This window comes from Hirundo rustica, chromosome 6 (assembly GCF_015227805.2).
Source record: "Hirundo rustica isolate bHirRus1 chromosome 6, bHirRus1.pri.v3, whole genome shotgun sequence".
Taxonomy (NCBI): domain Eukaryota; kingdom Metazoa; phylum Chordata; class Aves; order Passeriformes; family Hirundinidae; genus Hirundo; species Hirundo rustica.
The window spans coordinates 60,504,757-60,526,441 of NC_053455.1; the positions used below are offsets into that span (position 1 = coordinate 60,504,757).

At 41.2% G+C, this 21,685-nt stretch overlaps 1 protein-coding gene and 1 long non-coding RNA gene across 5 annotated transcripts in view; both read left to right on the forward strand.

Moving 5' to 3' along the window:
- LOC120754581 (golgin subfamily B member 1-like) overlaps positions 1-17,192 on the forward strand; it is a 35,962-nt gene extending 18,770 nt beyond the window's left edge. For 2 of the 4 annotated variants that reach the window (XM_058421233.1, XM_058421232.1), the window contains exons 21-29: positions 206-10,900; positions 11,294-11,445; positions 11,525-11,684; positions 12,899-13,051; positions 13,567-13,734; positions 14,603-14,700; positions 15,062-15,196; positions 15,824-15,938; positions 16,425-17,191. In XM_058421233.1, the coding sequence (XP_058277216.1) occupies positions 206-10,900; positions 11,294-11,445; positions 11,525-11,684; positions 12,899-13,051; positions 13,567-13,734; positions 14,603-14,700; positions 15,062-15,196; positions 15,824-15,938; positions 16,425-16,583 (11,835 nt within the window). In that variant the 3' untranslated portion in view covers positions 16,584-17,191. Of the gene's footprint in view, positions 1-205; positions 10,901-11,293; positions 11,446-11,524; positions 11,685-12,898; positions 13,052-13,566; positions 13,735-14,602; positions 14,701-15,061; positions 15,197-15,823; positions 15,939-16,424 lie in introns of all 4 variants that reach the window. The other 2 variants (XM_040068358.2, XM_040068359.2) reach the window with 1 other exon arrangement.
- Positions 17,193-17,956: 764 nt separating this feature from the next.
- LOC120754582 (uncharacterized) lies at positions 17,957-21,457 on the forward strand. Its single transcript, XR_005701477.2, has 3 exons — positions 17,957-18,146; positions 20,146-20,266; positions 20,723-21,457. It is a non-coding gene; the product is annotated as an uncharacterized LOC120754582 (long non-coding RNA).
- Positions 21,458-21,685: the final 228 nt, after the last annotated feature.

Sequence of the window (21,685 nt, forward strand, 5' to 3'; positions counted from 1 at the left end):
TCAGCAAAAGTGACAGCATGAGCTGCTTTTAATTTCATACACTGAGCTTTCTGTTTGCTAAAACAATCTAAAAAAGAGCATCTTGTGACTTTACATTGGGTATGGGGTGATTACCTTAAGTGCTTGTTCTATGTGTGGGGTGTAACTTTTCTCCCTCTAACAGGTATTTGGAGTGTTCTTGTAACATTATTTTCTTGCTGTTTAGACTTTGAAACAAGACAGCGTGGTGGAGTCCATGCAGCTGGACCTGGACCAGACGAATGAAGAGCTTGACAAGTTGAATTCAAGCCATTTGGAGGAGAGGTCTCAACTCATTCAAGATCTGCAGAAACGTGAGAGGGAAATCGATAATCTGAAAGAGGCACTGGCAGAAAAAGACAGGGAGATGTCTGTCCTGTCTCTGAACATGACTGAATATTCTGAGCAGGTTGTGATCCTGAAGCATCAAGCGCAGTGCAAAGAGGAGGAGATGCGAGGTTTGGAAGAGGCTCTATCAAAGGCTGAAAGGGAAATGCATTTGCTGAAGGAAGTACAGTCAGCTGATGTGAGGGATGCCAGCGTGAAGATCTCTGCCCTTTCTGAGCAGAGTGACACCATGAGAATGGAGCTGGAGAGGGTTAGAGCTGAGAATGAGGCTAAAACCAAAGAAAACGAGGAATTAATAAGGCAGAGCACTGAGAACAGCGTGACAATTAAGGATCTCCTTTCCGAAATCAAGGCCAACAACGTTGCGTACCATAGCAAGCTCACCGAGTGTGAGTCACAAATTACTCTGCTGAAAGAGCAAATTACTAAATCATCTGAAAAGCTGCAAGAAACAGAGGATAAACAAAGAAAAGAAACAGAATACTTGAAATCTCAGCTTGAGGAAAGCAATGCCCTGAAGGAAAAATGGAACAGTTTGCTTAAAGAGAAAGAGAGCAAGGCACAGACATTGGAAAATGAGTTAAAGTCAGTTAAAGATTCCTACAACAAACTGGTTTTGGAAAATGCTAAGAAAGATGAAGAGTTGGCCGAGTTATCTGGAAAGCTCACAGAACATACTGATCATGAGGAAACAGCTAAGAAAGAGTTGCAAGAGAAACAAGAGCTCATTATTTCATTAGAGCAGAAACTTGGGGCTTTGGAGAAGCAGAATGAAGAGACTAAACTTAAATTAATTGGGGATCTGAAAGCCAAAGAGATGTGTTGCAAAGAACTTAATGACCAATTAAATGAAATACATAAACAAGTTAAAAAATGGGAGATGGAGACACAGGAGAAAGCTTCAGCTAATAACAAATTGCAGGCAGATCTTGAAGGGAAACAAGAAAAACTGGCCGAGCAAATAAATGCAAATGAATATCTAAAAAAAAGTATAGGTACAATGGAAAAAGAGAAGGAACAGCTACTCAGAGAAAATGAGAATTTGTCCAAACTCCTGGATGTAAAAGAGTCTGAGTTATTAAAGAAAACCCAGGCTGTGGCAGAATTGGAAAATAAGTTATCTGTTAGCACTGCTGAGTACGAAAAAACTCTTTCAGTACTAAACTGTGATAAAAACACTCTGGCAAAAGAGATGGAACAACTGTCAGTAGTTGCCAAGCAAAAGGAAAGTTCAGTTGCAGAGCAGCTGGGGGAGAAAACAAAGGAATGTAATGTGCTGGCTGAGCAGTTGTCTGAAAGCAAGGAGCAAACCCAACAGTTGCATGAACAAGTGCAATCACTGCTCATTCAGCTGAAGGAGATTAGAGATGAAGAAATAAAGAAAGAAGAAATGCTAAATAATAAATTATCCGAATGCGGTGGTCTAATCAAAGAGCTTAGCCATAGCAAGGAAAGGAATTTGCTCCTGCAGGAGCAAATTCAAAGCATAACTTTGGATTTTGAAGCTGCAAACAGGTCTCTAGAAGAGAAGAATCTTCAAAATGATTCCTTACGTAAGGAAGTGGAAGAGAGTAAGCTTTGTGTTGTAGAGTTGCAGGATGAAATAAAAAATCTTAAAGATGAAAAAACTAAATTAACTCAGTTGGTAGAGGAAAGAGTCCTGTCTCTGAAAAGTCAGGGTTCAGAACTTGAGAAGCTTCAGAGGCAAGTTTTTGAAAAAATGGAAGAAAATACAGTGCTAAATAGTCAGCTACAGCTATTAAGCAAAGAAGTGGAGGTGCTTAGGCATGAAAAGGAGGACTTTTCAAGGTTATTAAGTGAGAAGTCACATGAATGTAAATGTCTCCAGTCTGAAATTACTTCAGCAAGGCACCAAGTGCAGACAGCAGCTCTAGAAAATGAAAAATTGAAAGCAGACATAGAGACAGTTAATGTTACAGTAATCAAAAAGTCAGAGGAAATAGCGGCTTTAACTTCACACCTGTCCCAACAAAGTCATAATATTTTAGATTTGAAGGACCAAATTGACAACCTGTTGATAGAGAAAGAAAACTTAAAAATTACCTTTGAGGAAAAAGAAGCTCTCATTTCTGAAAAGGAGGCTTTGATTCAGGAAGTGAAAGACAAAGTGGCAGGAGAAGAGCGATACGTGGAATTCATTGCAGATCTGCGATACCAAATACAAGCCCTGAACTTTGAAACCGATGAACTCAGACGGGCAATGCAGGAAAAAGAAAATGAATTTAAGTTACTAAAAGATAAATCTGAGGAGTCTGATGTACTTAGGGTTCAACTGTCTGAGAATATGGAGGTTATTTCTAACCTTCAAAGTCAGCTTAAAAACATGACAGAACAGTTGTCCCAGTTGAATGATTCAATTGTACTGAAAGATGCATCTTTAAAACAAAGGGCACGCAAGTGCAACAGTTTAAAAGCACAGCTTTCTGAGGTACGGGATTCTTGTGCTGTGCAGGAGAAACAGTTACAGCTTTTAGCTGCTGAAGCAGAACAGTTAAAAGTACTTGTTTCAGAAAAAGAATCAGCCATCAACACTATTTCAATATTCAGTGAGAATTTAAAGATGCGACTTCAAGAGAAAGAGACAGAGTGTGATGTCTTAAAGAAACAGGTGGTGGAGCTGCAGGAAATGAAAGAGAATTTCCAGAAAGAAATAGAGCATCAGAAGAATGTAATAATTAAGATGGATCAGTCCTTATCAGAAAAGGAATCGTCTCTTACAGAAAACAAAAGTCTCCTTGAAACTCTGAAGGAGAAATCAAGGAAAGATGAAGAGAAGACACACTTAGTTTCTCAGCTCCAAAGTCAGGTCCATGAGCTAACACAAGAACTACAAAACTCTAAAGAGCTAGTCCACGAGAAAGAAGATGCCTTTTTATCTCTTCAGGAGAAAATTGAAACACAGTACCTGCTGAGAACTGAGTTGAACGTGGCTCTTGGGCGCAAAGATGAAGTTATTACTGGACTGCTTAATTCCTTAAAGGAGAAAGATGCCAGCGTACAGTTGGCAGAGAGCAGTGTTAATGCCCTTTCTAGTGAGATTGATGTTCTCAGATCCAAATTAGAAGAAAGTGGAACAGCCATGAAAAAACTGACTGAGGAGTTTCAGGAGAAGAATGAGAAACTTGATAATCATCAGAAAAAAATTGATTCTTTGACTGTTGAGCTTGACTCTCTTAAAAATGAGCACCAGAAAGCACTAGACCAAATAAATACCCGGGAACAAGAACTACAGCAGAAGGAGTTGGCTGTGGAGTCTCTGCGTGTGACATGTGCTGAACAGGCTGAGAAATTGGAATGTTTGAAGCTGGAGTTCAACAATGTAAGTTCCAAATCATCTCAAGACTGCCATGACAATGCGCTTTTAATAAATAGCCTGCAGTGTCAGGTGGAGTCTTTAGAGAAAGAAAAAAACCTGTTGCAAGATGATGTTGGTAAACTGATGGCTGAAAACACACAGCTTACTGCATCTCAGACTGATTTGCAAAAGAAATTGGAAGAGCTCCAGGAAATCCATGAAAAACTAGAAACCAGTGAGAATTATTCAAGGATGCAGATAGATGCTGTCAAACTGCAGATGAAGACTGAAAAAGAGAAGTTACAGATGCAGGTTAGTGTGAAGGGTGAAGAACTTTCTAAATTAGAGCTTAAATGTCAAACTCTAGAACAAAGTCTGCTTGAGTCAGAAAACAAATGGGTGACGGAACTTGGTAGGGCAAATTCACAAAATAATGATCTTACTGAGCAATTGAGCAGTTTAGGAAGTGCAATGGAATCAAAAGATAGCAAAATCCAGTCTTTGCAGCAGGAGCTGGATCTTATAAAAGAGAAATTAACTCTGAGCTTATCTCCATTACTTAGTAGTGGGCTTTTCTGTAAAGAAAAGAAGGCACAGATTTCAGATCCTGAACTGCAGCCAACTGATAGTAAAACTCAGTTGGAAAAATTCTCCGCTCTGGTGGCTGCTATTCTGAGCAAAGAAACAGAAGGAGAACGTTTGCAACTGGCGCTTTTAGAAAAACAGAAAGAAATAGACACCATGAAGGATGAATTAAGAAGTATGGAGTCGCTTGAGAAGCAGAACGAGGTGCTGCAGAGTGACATGGAAAAGATGAAGGGCAAATACACGTCTGAAATGGAACGTCTGTCAAAAGAAATGGTCTCACTCAAGGAAACGTTAGGTGAACAAGAGTGTCTCCTGAAAGAAAGGGAGGAGTCTTTGGCAGAAATAAAGAAGCAGGTGGCATTTCATCAAGACAAGATGAATGAATCAGAAGAAATGGTAAGATCTAGTCAAGAAAAGCTGCAGGCGGAAGCTAAAAAAGTAGCAAGTCTCCTTGAAGAAGTGGGGGAAAAAGATCACCTCATCAAAAACTTAATGTCCCAGGTCAATCAGCAGAAGGATTTAATTTCTGGTCTAAGCCAGCAGATGAAAGAAAAAGACTCTTCTGTTACCCAGGTCATGGAGTCTTTGTCTAATGAAATGCTAAGTTTTTCTGAAGAGAGGAGTACATTGGTGGCCAAACTGCAAGGCCTTGAAGCTGTTCATAATAGTTCAGTGGCAGAGCTGAACAGAGTATTGCAGGAACTTGGCGATTGTAAGAAAGAACTGGAACATAACCAGGTTATGTTAAGCAGTAGAGAAGCTGAGTTTAAAGAATTAATGAATGAAAAAGAGGAGATGAAGTGTAATCTTGAGAAAATGGGAAAGGAAAAAGAGAATCTGAAAAAGAAGCTTCAAGCGGCGTTGATAGTAAGAAGAGATCTAATGCAAAAAGTTGGGAAATTAGAAAAGAGTGGACAGGAAGAAATAGAAAAAGAGCGGAAAAAAGCAGAGGAGCTGTTGAAGCAAGTTAATGAGTTAACAGACAAACTGAAACTAATTGAAGGACAAAAAAATGATTTTGAGTCTCATCTTGGAACTTTGAAACAACAACTTGTAGAAAAAGATGCCAAGATAAGTGATCTGACCAAAACCTTATCTTCAAGAGCATCCTCTTTAGAGGAACTTCAGCACAATATTGCAGAACTGAATGATGTCATAGCTGAAAAACAAAATCTTTGTGAGCAGAACCTAAAATCTTTAGGGGAGAAGGACTGTATGCTTGCTCATCTGCAATCTGTGCTTAATGAAAGAGCAAGGGCATATCAAGAGGAACATTCTCAGTTGCTCTCGACTCTTGAAAAGGTGAAGTCTGAACTTAAAAAGAAGGAAGAATTGTTGAAAAAATCCAGTTTAGAAGAGCCTGGTTCAAATGCTGGAGACATGAATGAGTGTCTGAATCCCAACAATGATGTTAATGCCATGAATCAATTACAAAAAGAAAAAGAAGCTTTACAGAGGCAGCTTTTGGTCATGAAAGAAGATAGGAAAAAATTCCAGCAAGAAAGGGAGGAGCACATGAAACTGGCAGCAGATTTTGATGAGCAAAAAACCCACCTTGAGCAGCTCAGGCAAGAACATAAAGCACTTTGGGAAGTTCTCCAAACAAAATGTAAAGAGCTGGGCATTAACCAGTTAGAAGGGAAGGTTCCACCCAAGGCACTGCTGGGAGAAGAACAGGCTGACCCAAGGAATTTGGAATCAGACAAACCAAGAAACATGGTTCAGGTTGCATCCTTAAAAGAGCCAGAAAACTTGATCACTGCAGTGCCAAGTGAAGACACCGAGCTAAAAGAACTAAGAAGTGATTATGCAAAACTTCAGGAGGAAACAGAGATGTTAAGGAAAGAGTTGAGAAAAATATTGGCTGAATTTAGTGATGATAAAGAAGAAACAATCAGCTTAAAGTCCTTGAGGGAGCAGGGGCAATGTCAGGGCAGCTTGTTGGAGGACATAAAGCGCCTATGGATAAAGCTGCAAGCACACGAGACTGAAACTGTAGGGCTCAAAGCAGCGCTTGAACATGTGAATAATGAGAAAAAAGCACTTATTCAAAAAAGTGAAGAGGATTACAGGATGAGCCAGGAGGAATTGCAGAGGTCAAGAATTGAAGCTAAGCAGGAGGTTGCAGAAAAGAATGAGGAAATAGAAGCACTGAAATGTTCACTTACAGATTTGAAAGAGGAACTTGGTCTGGAAAAAGAATTATTAAACAAAGCTGTGAGGGAGGGCCAGGAAGAAGCCCACCATTACAAAACAGCATTTGAGGACATGAAGAGCGAAAAAGAGCACCTTCTCAGCTCTTTGGAAAAGTCCAATTTGGAACTAGTTAAGATGAAAAAGGAGGTAGAAGATATCAGGGAAGAAAACAAAAATCTCGTGGCAGAGCTGCATATGCTGCGTGAGAAGGCAGAGATAAGTAAACCTGTGGTGTCAGGCAAAGAGCTTAAGGGAGAAAATGGGGCTGAAAAGGAATTGGGAGAGGTTGGTTCAGAAAGCAATTCACTTGGAGGGAATTTGGAAGGAAAAGTCACCGCTGTTCCACTATCAGAGACTGGTTACTCTGGGAAAACTAAACTGAGGGAAGCAACAGAATGTGAAATCCAGGAACAAATGCAAACCATGGAAGAGCCACTGGCGAAACCTGCAAATTTAAATGATTCCAAAGCCCAAGAGCAAAGAGCTGTAACAGAAGAGAAATCCAGAGAGCGCCTCCAAAGGAAATTACAAGCGGCTTTAATATCGCGTAAAGAAGCCCTGAGAGAAAACAGATGTCTAAAGGAAAAGATTGATCAGCTGATGTTGGAAAGAGAGGAACTAGTGAACAAGACAGGAGTGCTGGAGCACTTGCTAGAGCTTGGCAGAGAAAAGCAGAGTTCAAGTGCTGTGGCTTCGTTGTCCGGAGAGGGGAGCCTTGCTTCGGAAAATGCGAGGCTGTTGACTGAAAACGAAAACCTCACTGCAGCGTGCGAAAGTCTGAAATCCACCATGGAGTCCATAGTTCAGGAAAAAGAGGCCTTTTCTTTCCAGTTAAATACCTTAAAAGATTCTCAGACAGTTGAATTGACAGGATGGAAGGCTAAGCATAGCGAATTAAAGCAGGAGTATGAATCGCTTCTTCAGGCGTATGAGAATATCAGTAGTAAAGTGGCAGATATGAGGCAAGTCATTGATCTCAGCAGGAAAGAGAAGCAAGAGGCTGTTCAAAGACTCAGGGAAGGACAGTCTGAAAAGGAGGCTCTGCAGAAGCAGTTACAAAGTCTCCTTGATGAAAATGAGTTTATTAAGAACCAGCTGAAGCAACTTGGTGAATCCAGGAAAATGGAGGTCGAGGAGTTGCAGAGCAAAGCGGAAAGGCAGATCTGCGAGCAGGAGGCCAGGATGCAGGAACACCAGGATCGTCTGTGTGAGCTCACCGGGCAGAACCATCAGCTGATGGAGGAGAACGAGCAGCTGAAACAAACCTCTGACAACCTAAAGCAGGCTTTAGAGAAAATTCAGAATGAGAACGATGTCCTTCATAATGACATCACTGTAACTAAAGCGGCCTTGGGAGAACTGCAGGGTCAAATGGAAGTGTACCAAAATGATACACAATCCAAAATCAGTGATGCGTTATGTGAGAATGAATCGCTGTTAAAGGACATTAGTGTGTTAAAGGATAAACTCTCTGAAAAGGAACAAGCTGTACTTGTCCTAGAACAAGAAAGAAATTTAATTTCTGGAAAAGCGCAAGAAACTGAGAAATCTTTGCTCCACAAAACTCATTGTCTAACAAAACTGGACATGGAATGTAAAAGTCTAACACAAGAAATTGTTAGTCTAAATGAAAAAGTTAAGATTTTGGAGGATGACAAATGTCTGTTACAGGAAGAATTAGAAAATGTACAAGAAAGCTCTTACAAAGTAAAGAGTGAGAAAGAATTTCTTGAGACCGAATTGCTTAATCACGTTAAAAAAGTTGATCATCTTACTGATAGGATGAAATCAGTGCAGGTACAGAATAACTTGCTGTTACAGCAGCTGGAAGAGTTAAAGGCGGAAAAATCTAATGTGGTTAGAGAAAAGGAAGAGCAGCAACTCCATCTTGTAAAGATCTTTGAGGAGAAGGTGAAAAGTGCTCAGAGGGATAATAATGGGACTAAAAACAAAACAAAAGAATTGCAAGAACTCTTAAAGGAGAAACAGCAGGAGATCAACCAATTGCAGAAGGATTCTATAAAGTTCCAGGAGCTGATCCTGGATTTGGAGAGATCTGTGAAATTGTCACAGTCAAAAAATGAAAAAGTCGAAAAAGACTTAAGTAATGCATCAGAAAAGCTGGCGCAATCAAATGATGAAATACTTCATCTCAAGGGAGAGCTGTCCGCAGAGATGAACCTGTTGGATCAGTCAAAGAGGGAAGTGGACAGGCTTAAGAGTGAGAATCTAAACTGGAGGAAAGAACTTCAGAAGAAGGGAGATGAGCTGCAGCTTCAAAAGAGAGGATACGAGAGAGAACTGGAATTTAATCTCCAGCAGCTGAAACTGCTTCACAGAAGTGAAATTTCAGACCTGGAGGAAAGACACGGTGCTCTTGAGAGAGAAAAAGATCGGGCGATGAGCGAGGTTCAGGGTTTGCAGGAGGAGGTCAGCAGGAAGGACTCCCAGAACAAGCAGCTGCAGGCGGATCTGAACGCTGCTCTGGCACGATTGGCTGCTTTCACAAAGTGCATGTCCTCCCTTCAGGATGACAGGGACAGGGTCATCACCGAGATGAAAACCTGGGAAATGCAGTTCAAAGAGGCCATTCAAAACAAGGAGAAACAGCTGGAAGACAGTAACAAAAGGATAGCGGCCTTGCAAGATGAATTGAAAGATAAAATTACTCAGATCCAAGAGCTAAATATCAAATATTCCGTGGTAGAGGAAACAAAGGATGAACTGTACTTGAGGCAAAAATCTGTTGATACGCAGCGCTATGAAGAGCTCTGCAGGATAAAGGAAGAAAATACTTTCTTTTTTAACAGACAGCAAGAGCTGGAGAGTGTTCTTCAGTCCAAAGAAGAAGCTTTGCAAGCACTCCTGAAGGAAAATAATTCTCTTAATCACCTCATAGAGAGTAGTAAGAGTGCAGGAAGAGAGATAAAAGCTCTGGAAAATAATTTTACAAGACAGGAGCAAGAACTGCAAGAGCTTCTAGCAGAGAAGGAGAAAATGAGTGCTGAATTGCAAAAGCAGATGACCATTTCTGAGCAAATGAAGATCATGCTAAGTAATAAAGACAAAGAAATTTCCTTACTCATTTCTGCAAAAGGGGATGAAATTTCAGATTATCTGATTCAGGTACAGACTCAACACAGGAATCAGATCAAAGACTATGAACTTCAGCTAAGGTCTTTGCAGATGGAGAGGCAGCAAGCTGAGGAGTCCTGTCAGAGGCTGGAAAATGAGCTGAGGAATCTCCAGGTGAAAGCAGAAAAAGCAAGTCAGGATAAGGCTGCCATTGCCAGTGAAGTAGATGCCTTTAAAAAATCCATGTCATCCCTCCAGAACGACCGGGATGATCTTTTTAGCAGATACAAGGAGCTGGAACATCTTCACCAGGATGTCTTAAACCAGAGGGACAGTCTTCTAGTTGGCAGTGCCAGTGAGACTAATGCTTTGAAACAGGAGTTAAGGGTCCTCCTCAATAGGATAGACGATCTGCATTCTGAAAATGCAATGCTGAGTGCACAGCTGATAAAATACAGGGAAGATCTTAACCAGGTTTTGTCTCTGAAAGACCATCAGCTGAAGGACTTACTTAAACAGAAATTGGACTGCATTAAAAGCCTTGAGCATGAGAAATACGATCTTCAAAAGCAAATAAAAGAGATGCAGCTTTCCAGTGAGCTGCAGAGGGGGGCTGCTGTGGCTTTGGAACATGAGAACAAAAAATTGGCGTCTAAAGTAGGTGATTTAGAATCTCTAATTGCATCACTAAACAAAGAGAAACTCGTTTCCGAATCTGGAGAGAAGCTGCTAAGCAGTGAGACTATTCAGAAAAAAGAATCCAATGGGCAGCGTGAAGAAAAGCTTCAGAAAAAGGCTCAGGAGGAGCTCTGGAAACCCAGAGGCAGAAATGCAGATGGGGAATACAGTGGGGCTCTCTTGAAACTTGAAGATGGAGATAATCCTGATGCCTCTGCAGAGAAGATGTTGCTCGAAGTTCAGTCTCAAAACAGTGAGCTGAGATCCCAAAATGAGGCCTTTGGGAAAGCAATGACTGCTCTGCAGAACGACAGAGATCGGATCATAGAGGACTTCAAAGCTCTTCAGAGCAGATACACCTCTGAGCTCAAGGCTGAAAGAAAAAAAGGAGATGAACTTGCAGCTGAGCTGGAGGGGTTTAAATCCCAGCTCCTGAGTATCCTCAGAGAAAACTCTCTTCTGTGTGGGGCTGTCCTTGATGCTGCAGATCAGGTTACCCTTGCTCAGGTGGCTGATGACATTGGAAGTGTCTGTAGGACTTTAGTCAGTCGGGAGCTGGAGGTGAGCAGGCTCTCAGCCGAGTGTGGGAGTTATGTCCAGCAGATTGAAGCGTTTGCCAAGGCTATGGCCAGTCTCCAGGATGACCGAGACAAATTGCTGCAGGAGCTCAGCCATCAGAAGGTAACTTCTGAAGCCAAGCAGCTTCGTTTCCCATTGATTGCAGCAGCATCAATGAGAGAAATTCTTTTAAAAGTAGTTTGGATGTGCCTGAGAACAATGGGGAAGCTTTGGTAAGTTGTAATTAGCCACATGGCTCTGTAGTTTTATTCTTCATGCAGAGAATGCTCAGAGACATGATGGATTCTGGAGTTTAACTTTGTAGGTTGTGTAAGTGCTGAGGTAGCACCGTGTGCCCAGAGGAGGTGTGTTCACAATTTTGGGAGTTAAGGTGATTACCCTTTTAGACAAAGCAAATGGGGAAACCTTTGTCTGTAATTAGAATTTTAGCACTAATCGAACTTCACCCATCTCGTTTTCCCTATCCAGTTCACTAATGATGTTTATTAAACCTAGGCTAAAGAAGGAGCCAGCCTTGCAGCTGTTGAAATATCCAAACTGAAGACCAAGGTTGATGATTTGGAGAAGGCTTTGCATCAGACAAAAGCCTTCCAGGCAGAAACTGAGAGAGAGATCACATCATACCAGAACGAGCTGGCTGGATTAAGGTATGACAGCACAGCGTTATCCTCTTCATTGATTTGTGTAGAATACAGAATTACTTAACATCTGATGTTTTATGTTCAGAATGGAAAAAAACCTCCTCCTTTCCGAGTCCCAGGCACTGAGGAATCAGTGGCAGATCACAGTGGCTGAGAAAGACCGGCAGATTGCAGAGCTCCAGAGGCTGCAGCAAGACGTGATTGGGAAGAAGTCACTCCCTGCAGGCAGCAGTTATCCAGTCCAGGTAAAAAAAAAAATGGAGTGTGGCTAAAAAAAAAAAAAGTGGAAGGTAGCAGTTTATTGAAAATTGAAATCTGCAGCCTGCTTCTCAAAAGAGCAGTTAATAGCAATCCTGTAAGCTACTGTCTTAAATTAGTTAAATCCAGAATATAAAAGGAAGAAGCTGGAAAAAAAATTAAGTGGGTTTATTTCTTTCAGATTTTTTATGGCTGTAACCCATTTTCAGGGACAGGCTTCTTAAGAGGATCAAAGGAGGGCTTGGTGGATTACATGGACAGCAGGTTTCATAGTTTGTTAAACACCTAATGAAGCTCATTCTTCAGAACCTAAATCCACATCTGCTTCCTGCAGATTGGACTAGGACCTAACTGGGGGAGAAAGGGGAATGGAAGTGTTCTTATCCTTCCCCTGAAGCAGCTGGAGCTGGCTTCTGCCAGGAATAAAATCCTGGGTTTAGAAAGGCAGAAGCTGACACCCAGGCTGGCAAATGCTGTTTTGTAGGCTCTCTTGAAAGATTCAAGGAAGTGCTACTTTAGAATAATATTCTTACTTACCTTTTTCTGTGCCAAAGGAAGGAAGCAGTATGCATTTTGATTTCATTAAAACCTGCATTTTAGTTGCTGAAGTTCGTATGCTGTTCATTTTCTGTGACTGCAATCATGAATAAGAGCTATTGGCCAGTAATGTCTGTGGGTAATGGATATTTTGTGTGGTAAAAACCTTTCATTTCATGATTCTATGGGTGAATAGTTTCCATAAAGCATTAGAGATGGCACATATCCCTCCTTTATTGGAGATAAATATCAAAATGTTGAACTGCCAGAGATAAAGAAGGCCAAAGCTGTACATTGGTAATAATTTCTTTCTTTTCAAATTGGATTCTTTTGGCTTTAAATTCATGTTTACAAAACAGCTGTTTTACAAGTCATGAATACAAGGCTTTATTAGCTTGAAAATAACTTTTGAGGGGTGCTTTGTATTAATCCTGTGCAATTTTTAATCCTTTGTAGTTTTTTGTTGTTTTTTTAATGCAAGTATTAACACTACACATGTATTAAAAAAAAAAATCTTGTCTTTAAAGTGCCTTTCAAATGTATTAAGTTGTGAGAAGAAAATAATCTTGTGAAAAGGGCATTCTGTAGGGTATGTTTAGTGTTGGGGTTGTGGATTATTTAGAGAACTGTCCCATTTACCCTGAATATCCTGATATTTTTTAAGGCTTTGGAAACTGCCTCCCTTGCTGGGAATGCAGATGGAGCAGAGGAAATCAAATGTGTCCTGGCTGAGAAGAACCAGCTGCAGAGTGAGCTGCAGCGCTGCCTCCAGGAGATGCAGCAGAAGGACTTGCACTTCCAGCAGATTAATTCCAAGGTAGCCTGGAACAGCAGCTCTGATCAATCTGGGCTGGCCTCATGTTGGAATATTGCTGATTGTTGGTGGTGTCTTGCATGAATGAATGGTATTTTACTTTGAAACGCAGATATTTTAAAAGTACTCAGCCTGGACATTTAAGTTTAATGTCAGTTTTCTTTCTGCCAGGCTTTCCTGACTTGGTGTTTGTCTGATGGGGTTTATTTCTCTCTGCGTTCTGGAGACATTGATGAACCTCTGAACTTCTACTCACAGTAAAATATTTCTTGATATAGACAGAAACAGGTGTCTGTCGGAGCTGAAACAAGATTTCAGCTTCTGGTTTGGCTGTTTTGATAGCAGGGGAAAATCACTGCTCAGCTTTCATTATTTCCTCTGCTCCTAAAACATTTTAAATCCCAGCCAAACTGTGACCTTGCCAAAAAGTGGATGCAGTTTTGAAACAGCAGCTCTCAAATCTGCAGGGATTTCCTGGGAGAGCTAATTTTAATGACTTCAATGTGCATTTCTCTCAGGTTGTGCAGTCAGCTGAAGAGAATGCTGTCCTGTCTGCCCAGCTGAAGACTCTTTCCCAGACTCTGAGGGACAACCAGCTTCACTACACTGACCTGCAAAATCGTTACTTGAGGCTGGAGAGGGAATATCAGGCAATGCAAGTGACCTCTTTCCAAGGCTCGGTCCAGGTAACCAGATACACAGGACTTTTATGTTTCTTCCTTCTGTGCTTACACTTCTCTGGTTTTCTTGCTAGAAATGAAATAAAGTACTTTTTTTTGTTGTGGTGTCCCAGTACTTTTGCTGGCCCGTGACTGAAGATAACTGTCTCTATTGTTTTTAAGCTGTTCTAATTTGACTTTTCATTTAAGGAAGCTGTTTTAGGTGCTTTTTTTGGTTTGAAACATCTTTTTTTTTTTTTGAGTTGGTCTGCAGCTGGCAGAGATAGCTGGGTGATTGCTGCTCAGTGGATCGGGAAATTCAGTGATAATTTCACATTGGTTGTGGATCATTTTGCAATGCTTGAGTAATATTTTCAGAAGTGAGATCTACATCACCAGTTCATCATTTCAGCGCCCTTTGCCAGCCCCTCATACACATCCTTAGGGTTATTATTTGGGGTTGGAGCTTCATGATTTTTAAGGTCCTTTCTAACCCAGTCCTTTATGATTCATCATTATTCCTTTATTTTTAAAAAGCTTTCCTGTACTGCTTTGGTAATTCATTAACAGTCATTAATAGAACACCCTGAAATGGCATATGGATACATATAGGAGACAACCCTTGCTCTTCCATAAATGGAAATAAATCCAAACAAGAGCTGTAAATTAAAAAGAAATGAAAGAGCTGCCTTGCTTCTGGAATTGTGGATGTGCAGATGCATTTCCTTCCCCTCAGACATTGTTGAGTGATGGAAATGAGAACATTAAGTGGCACAAAGAATTATTTCCTCCACTGTTTTGTGGTGCTTACAGCTTCTGTAATTGAAATAATTTTGGCAAGTAGAAAAAATGGTCACTTCTTTTTATTTGTTCTGTTTTCCTCAATATTTTCTAGGATGAAACCAGAGCAGAAGTTCCCCCTGGAGCGCCACAGGAGAGATCTGGGATTATTGTGGAGATAGACAATATGGAGCTAAATGAGCTCCGGAAAAGGTCAGGACTCAGAGCATGTATTATTAATATTATTTTCCTGACAGCTGTGTCGTGAGTGTGAAAGTAATGCCTTTCTATCCCTCTGAGGCATTTGTGTGGAGCAGGGGAAGGAAGGAGTGGATTTACAGTGGATTACATGAATCATAAGCCATATTCTTGAATTGTTATCATCTGGTAATACTTGTGGTTTGTATCTGTACTTACATGCACTGATTATTTGTGACTTTATCTCAATCTTTAAGCTAAAGCATCTCATTATAATTAAGTCTCTCACAAAAAGGAAGATTTCCTAATTAAAAAAACCAAATGAGTAATTCTTGGAGTCCATAAAATACTGATTTCAGATTTTATTTTGTCCCAGGCTTGCAGAGAGTGAGCAGCAGTATGAGTCACTGCAGCAGGGTCTCTCCCAGCTCACTGAAATGCTGGCAGAGGAGAAAAGGAGGAGAGAAGCTGCAGAAGAGGCTCTTGGACTCTCTGAGGAGAGAAATAACAGGTAACATACAGATTATTTGTTTGCCTTTTATTTTTAGTGATAGCAGGAAGAGGTTTTCCTGTGGGTCTTAGATTTTTTTTTTTTTTGGAGATACTACTACTTCTTATAATAATGATAATAAACAAACCTGTGTGTGAACCCACAGTGCCCAGAGCAGTGAAAATCCATGTGTTAAAAATCTAAGTTAAACACTTGATCAAGAATGTGTTATAGGCTTTGGGGTTTTTTAATCTGTTAGACTCAGTAGTCAGTGCAATTTCTTTTTTTTTCCCTAGGTTAGGAAAAAATTTCCCATATAACAACTTTAGCAAAGCCACTGGTTAGATTGAAAATGTCATTATGCACCTGCCTAAACAAAGTGTCCCTCACTACCATCACCTGAAAATCAAAATCACTGTTCAGTCAGCTGGTGATGATGGGGATCAATTCTGAATAAATTAAACACCTTGAGGACAGATTGTAAATAGAGACCAAAAAAGACCTGGCAACATAAAGTGAGTCAGCTTTTTGTGGGGATGTTCCCTCAGTCATTTTAAGTATGCAAAATGTGTTTTTTGTGTCAATTCAGCTCTTAAAAGAGGAGATAATTCAGCAGTGCCTGTCTCTGTGCCTTGAATTTTTCTCTAGATTTGAAGCAGGCAGTTACAGCTCTGTCCCCAGTGACTACACTGTCCAGATGGAAGCTGAGGAGGAGAGGGAAGCCTTAATCCTCAATCCCAGTGAACACGTTGTTGTGAGAAAGGTAAGGGAATGAAAGCCTTTAAAACCCCTGAATTATCAGCTCCTTAAAAGCGGTGGCAAAACACCCTTCACGTCTTTCTGTTGGGGCTGTGAGCCCAAGACCAGCAGCTGTGTAAACCGTGCCAGAAAACGCGCTGCATGTGTCCAGGTTAAAAAAAAGTACGTAATCGTATTTACGCTACACGTGTGGCCATTAAATAAACTGTCTGCATTTAATTATGCATGCCCAAAATGCAGTTAGGCATATTTATGGAGTGTGGAGTTGCATAATACACAGCTTGGATTCGTTCCTTTCCCCTCTCATTAACGCTGGGTTTGGGGCCTTTAAATCATTTATGCTTTGGTGTTTGGGGTCGGTTGCGTTTTGTGGTCAGTTGCTGCGTCAGAGGCGAGAGGTTTGTAGTGCCTCAGAAATCCAGGCTGCAGTGGAGCTGTCTCTGCTTTGTATTCCTGATTCTTGCTCTGATAACGTTTGTCTCCTCCTCAGGTGAAAGGAGGAGCCCTCTCCTTGCGCCGCTGGCTCCGGGGGCGAAGCCTTTACTGCTCCAAGCTGCTGACGGCCCGAGCCAAATCCCGCTATTTATTCCTCACCTACCTGGTCACGCTACACCTCCTTGTCCTCCTGTGCCTCACTGGTGTGCTCTGAATCCACTGCACTCCCTGGCTGGCTCCTTTCCCTGCGGGTCGTACGAAATCCCTGGGACTCGGCACGGGATCCTGAGCTTCTCCAGTGAAATTCGTGCACATCGCACTCGCTCCAAAGTTGACTTGAATCGCTCTTTCCCAGTGGGATATTATATATTTGCTAAGGAGAAAAACGTTCCCCTCTGCCCTATAAAGGAAACTGCTGCACACGAGTTATTTAATATTGTTGGTGGGTACATAATGGTGGATTACTACTGAATGGGTTGTAAATGATATCTTTTTCTATACAGATTTTATTTTAAGAGTTAAGCTATAAAATTCTAAAGGAATGTCGAGCTATTACTGTATATTGGCTTCTTGATTATAGCAAGAAGTTTTATGGAGTGCAATAAAGGAAGAACTACTGGATTTTTGATTTTCTTTGGTTGGTTGGGCGTTTTTTGCTTGGTGATTTTTTCGCTGAAAATAAAAGAATTAAGACTGTTTTTCTTTCCCATTCGGTTTGTAAAGAAATCAAGACGCACAGAACTGTGTGTGGCAGTGAGGTAAGCTGATGTTTAAAGATTCACATTTGAGATGACATAAATATCTGCAACTTCTTATATTCTTTTTGTAATTTTTTCTTTCTGTAACCTGTGGGGATTTTTTTTTAATTTCCTTGCACTTTTCTTGGTGTGGCTTAGCTACTGCCTGCCTTGGAGGCAAAATGTTCCTCAGCTGCAGAAAACTGTGAAGTTCAAGCTTCTAAAGACACCACCTTACATATTTAACATCTTTCAGCTTCAAGGTACAAATCAGTAAATTCAGCTAAGAATCTTGTGGGAAAGGGAGAACCCAGTGAGTATGGAAAAGGAAGGATTCCATCGGATTTACTGCTGTGCAGAAATGAGGTTGACTTGGAGGTACTTCAGTGAAGTGATTTATCTGCTTCAGAGGTAGTTACTGCTGCCGGTAAATATTGTAAACAGCCTTCTTTTGATGGTCTTTAATATTTCTTAGTCTGACAATGGTCTGGATTTTTACATAAATCCAATGCATTCTGCTATAATTGATTTTATTTTTAATAGTGATGGTTCATCTCCTTTGAGTGGCCGATTCAGTCCCTGGTGTCACCTGAATGCTGAGATAACTCATAAACACCAGGTACAGTGGGAACATGAGTACTGATGATGCTGACTTTCCACTTCCCAGCCTGAAATGGGTGTTAGCAGAAGGACAATGAGCTTTTCATAGCTAATTGTGTTATAATGAAGCAGAACGTTTTCCAAAGGCAACAGTGGCCCTTCAGTCCAGTCTTATTCATCCAGTGTGAGGGGTTTTTGACCTGGGGGGAGAGAAAACAACCCTCTGTCCTGAGGCTCAGTGAGTGGGAAAGGATCCAGAGGTGTTTGAAATTCTGTCCTGCTTTCTCCAGGCCTTTGTGTGCTGTCGCTGTAATAAAAACAAGCTGGGGAAAAAAAGTCAAATGGCTTGACATGTAGATATCCTGTGAACTCCATTCCAGAAGCTGATAAAAATGTTTTGGGAGGTGAGCTCATGTCATTTAGGAAGCAGCTTTTCCTGGGTAAGTGTTGCCCTGAGAGTGTTCTCATGTTACAGTTCATGATTTAAATGCTTGGATTCACTTGGTCTGAGCTCGAGCAAATTGAGGAAAGTTGTTTAAAATTCTCTACCCTCAACTTCCAGTGTCTCAGCTGATGTAATTCCTGATGTATTTAAGAACCAAATTTCCTCCTGGTTTGTGGTGTTGGAGCCAGAGTTTAGGTGCAGTGCTGTAATGTTGGATGCTGCTGGTAATTGTTTTATTGCAGTCCAAAGCCTTTTCCTGAGGGCTTTGGGAGAAAATAATTCACATCAATGAGAATGGATGTTCAAATCCAGCAGCTACTAGAACTAAGGGATAAATGTTCCCACATGAAAGCTCTTTCCAAATTTATGTGATAAAATCCATTTTTGCCTTGCTGGGGACAAGAACTTTGCTGGACGAGTGCGGTTTTTTCATTCCCATTTCTGAATACCTTTCCTTACTTAGTGAAGTTGCCAAAGAAGGAAAAATAAAATCCTTCCCTCTGCCTAAAGAGGCAGTTTTCCAGTCCTAAAAATAACCCAGGGATCTGTAACTACTGGGCCTGCCCTTGGTGTGAGGGTTTTGCCATGAATTTCAGGGAGCCCAGGACTTTGAGGTGTTCCTGGGCAGTTGTGCCAGCTGCCTCTTGTTCTTTTTCCCCAAACAGCCACTTCAATGAGGTATTTGCCACTTAAAAATATGGAATAAGTCCTGGAATGAGCTCTGCACATCACAGAGTAGCTGCCACTTAAAAACATGCAGAAACTGTTTCTCTGAAACTTTATTTTCATAAGACTTATTTTTAGTTGAGATTGATGAGCACCCTCTAAAAGAAAAAGCGAATTTCAACTTTCCCTGAGGGAAAAACTTCAGTTTTTGACGTAATGTCAAAATGTTTTTGGTGGTTTATTTACCATTAACTACTAATTTTACAGCTGGCATGTGCAGACAATCAATTAACTTTAAGCAAAGGAAGTTTCCAGAAGATAATTTCCCCTTGGAAGAGGTGGGATTTATGCTGAGGTCCCAGTAGAGCCGAGTGTGTGTCCTGTAGCTGAGCTTGCCCGTGGTCACGAGGCAAATTAACAGAGGATCACAGGATCTTGGAGGCTGCAGCAGATTTCCTCTCTGGAAGAAACAAAAGGCTGTCAATGTCCTGATTGATTTGCTTTGTGAAATCCTCTTCAAGTGGGAATTTATGTGGCTGCTTCACATGCTTGATAAGATCCACTGACTTTGCTGGTTAGGCTTATTCTTTCCCACAAATGTTGTGTTTTAATGGTACGAAGGTGTTTTATGGAAGAAAAGCCCCACCCGTTGGAATTTCTTCGTACCACGAGTCAGCTTTTGATTTTTCTGGGCTGTCAAAACTCTGTCCTGAAGCTTTGTGTGATGAATAACATTTTACCTCAGATGTTCTGATTTTACTTGGGGCAATTGTGACAGACTTCCTAAGGTAAAGGTGCTGACCCTAGTAAAATCAGTATTTAATAAGTGATTTTCCTTTTAGAAGATCTGCCTCTGCTTTATATTAATTAATGAGTATTTCAAAACCATTTGACTTCCAGCAAGGGGGAACCTCGCTGTTTAAAGGCAAAATAGTGGAACTGCTTAGAGAGACAAGCAAATAAGTGAATCTAGAGAAATTATATCTTTTCCACCTAATTCCTTCCCTTTATTCCTTTGTGCAATGACGAAGGACCCATTCCTGGTGGAGAGCCATGAGTTTGCTGATGCTCACCTTGGCTGGGCTCCGTAAGCAGCACTTCATTTTTGAAGCTGCCCTGGTCTTTCTGCGGGTTTTATGGAATGAATTATAACAAAACAACAATTTGTGGTTACCCACGAATTCACATTTTAGTTCCTTGCATGTTTTGGGGATGCCTCCTGTGAGGGCAGGAGCAGTATTTCACAGGAAGCTTTAACTTAAAAATGGTGTTTTGTCCCTGATGTTCCTGACAAAACTGCACTAATGCTGGAATAATGTCCTTTGCAGGGTTGGAATGGGTCAAAAATACAGCAATGTAGGGGATGAAGCACAAAGTAAAGGAGGGATCCTGGCACTGGAATATCCTACTGAGCGTGGCATTGTCACTAGCTGGGATGACGTGGGAAAGGTGGGTGTTTTATTTCATTTTATATTTACACATGCTAGTCAGTCATGAAGTTCCTACCGAGGCAAAACATTTGGCGATGATAGAAAGGAGCTAACGTTAAAAAAAAAAGTTTGCAATTTGTCAGAGGTGAATTGGAGAGATATTGAGTAATTGAAATTGGGAACAAAACCTGTGAGGTGCAGGAGGGGATTGTTTTCTCTCCTCGGTACTGGCCTTACATGATCAAGAGTGTGGGTGGTGCCCACATATCACATTCCATGTGACATTCTCACTGCCACTTCCAGAGGAAAGGACAGACTGGTCCTTCCTACCTCTATACTGATCCTTTGAGAGAGGGATTTTTAATGTGTTTTTTTTTTTTTTTTTTTTTTTTTTTTCCTGAAGCATGTTTTTCTGTCACCAAAAGTTAGCTTTTCATGCCTGGGTGTTCAGAAGGCATCTTTGTTCCCCATCCAGCACCAGTTCCTTGGCACTGTGCGGTGAGCTCTGTGGGAAATGCCAGTTCCAGGATGTCTCAGGTGCAACAAGGTATTCTCATGGGAGAAGCTGCTACATTTCCTAAATATCCCAAGTATCCCAGTCTCTTTGGGAATTATCTGGGTCTGTATGTGTATACTCTGCTGTTTGGGGGGAAGCTCTGCAGGGAAATGCTCCTGGTACTGTTTTTCTATGGAAAATGCTGCTGAAAGGGAGATACCAGGGCTGGGATTGTTCTGTATTCTCTGCTGACTAGGATGAGGTGCGGTTATAACCCATCTATCTGAACTGTCTGTGCCAAGTCCATAGACCCAGGCTGTTCCAGATGGACAGACCAAAACTGATCCAGGAGCAGTGGGAGCGCCTCAGTTGGTATTTGGAAATGAATTGCCCACCTGCTCCTCTAGATGGAAGCACAGTACTTGGATTTCATTCACTCCCTTACTTGCTGCAAGCACACTCTTCTAACTACATCCCGCTGTGGTTTTTCTACCTCACAATTTTCCTGCTGCCTGCATTCAGCAAGAAATAACTCTTTCATGTTGGGGGAAAAACAAATAAAATTCAAATTGTTGGCCTGTATTTTATGTTTCCTCATCTGCATCTGGAAATTGTCCTGTGTGCACTGGTGTGTGTTCCTTCTCTGGGTAATGCTGGATACAAGAGCAGACAGTCTGAAATTGAGTTAAGAGGAGGAATTAAGGAAGGTTAAAAAGGTGGGCTGTGCTTTCCTGCAGTGTGATTATTTTTTTAGGGTGTACAATGACGGAGGCCTCGAGCAGTGCTGTAGCTCAGACAATGGTCAGGTACTAAATGGGCTCTTGCAGCTGAAGCTTTCCTTCTTTTTGGCTCTTGGATACAGGAACTGCTTGTGGAAGTGGCTCCTTAGGCCAAACTGGTAGGGAAGAGACAAGAAACAGAGTTAACTGTTGTGATTACTGC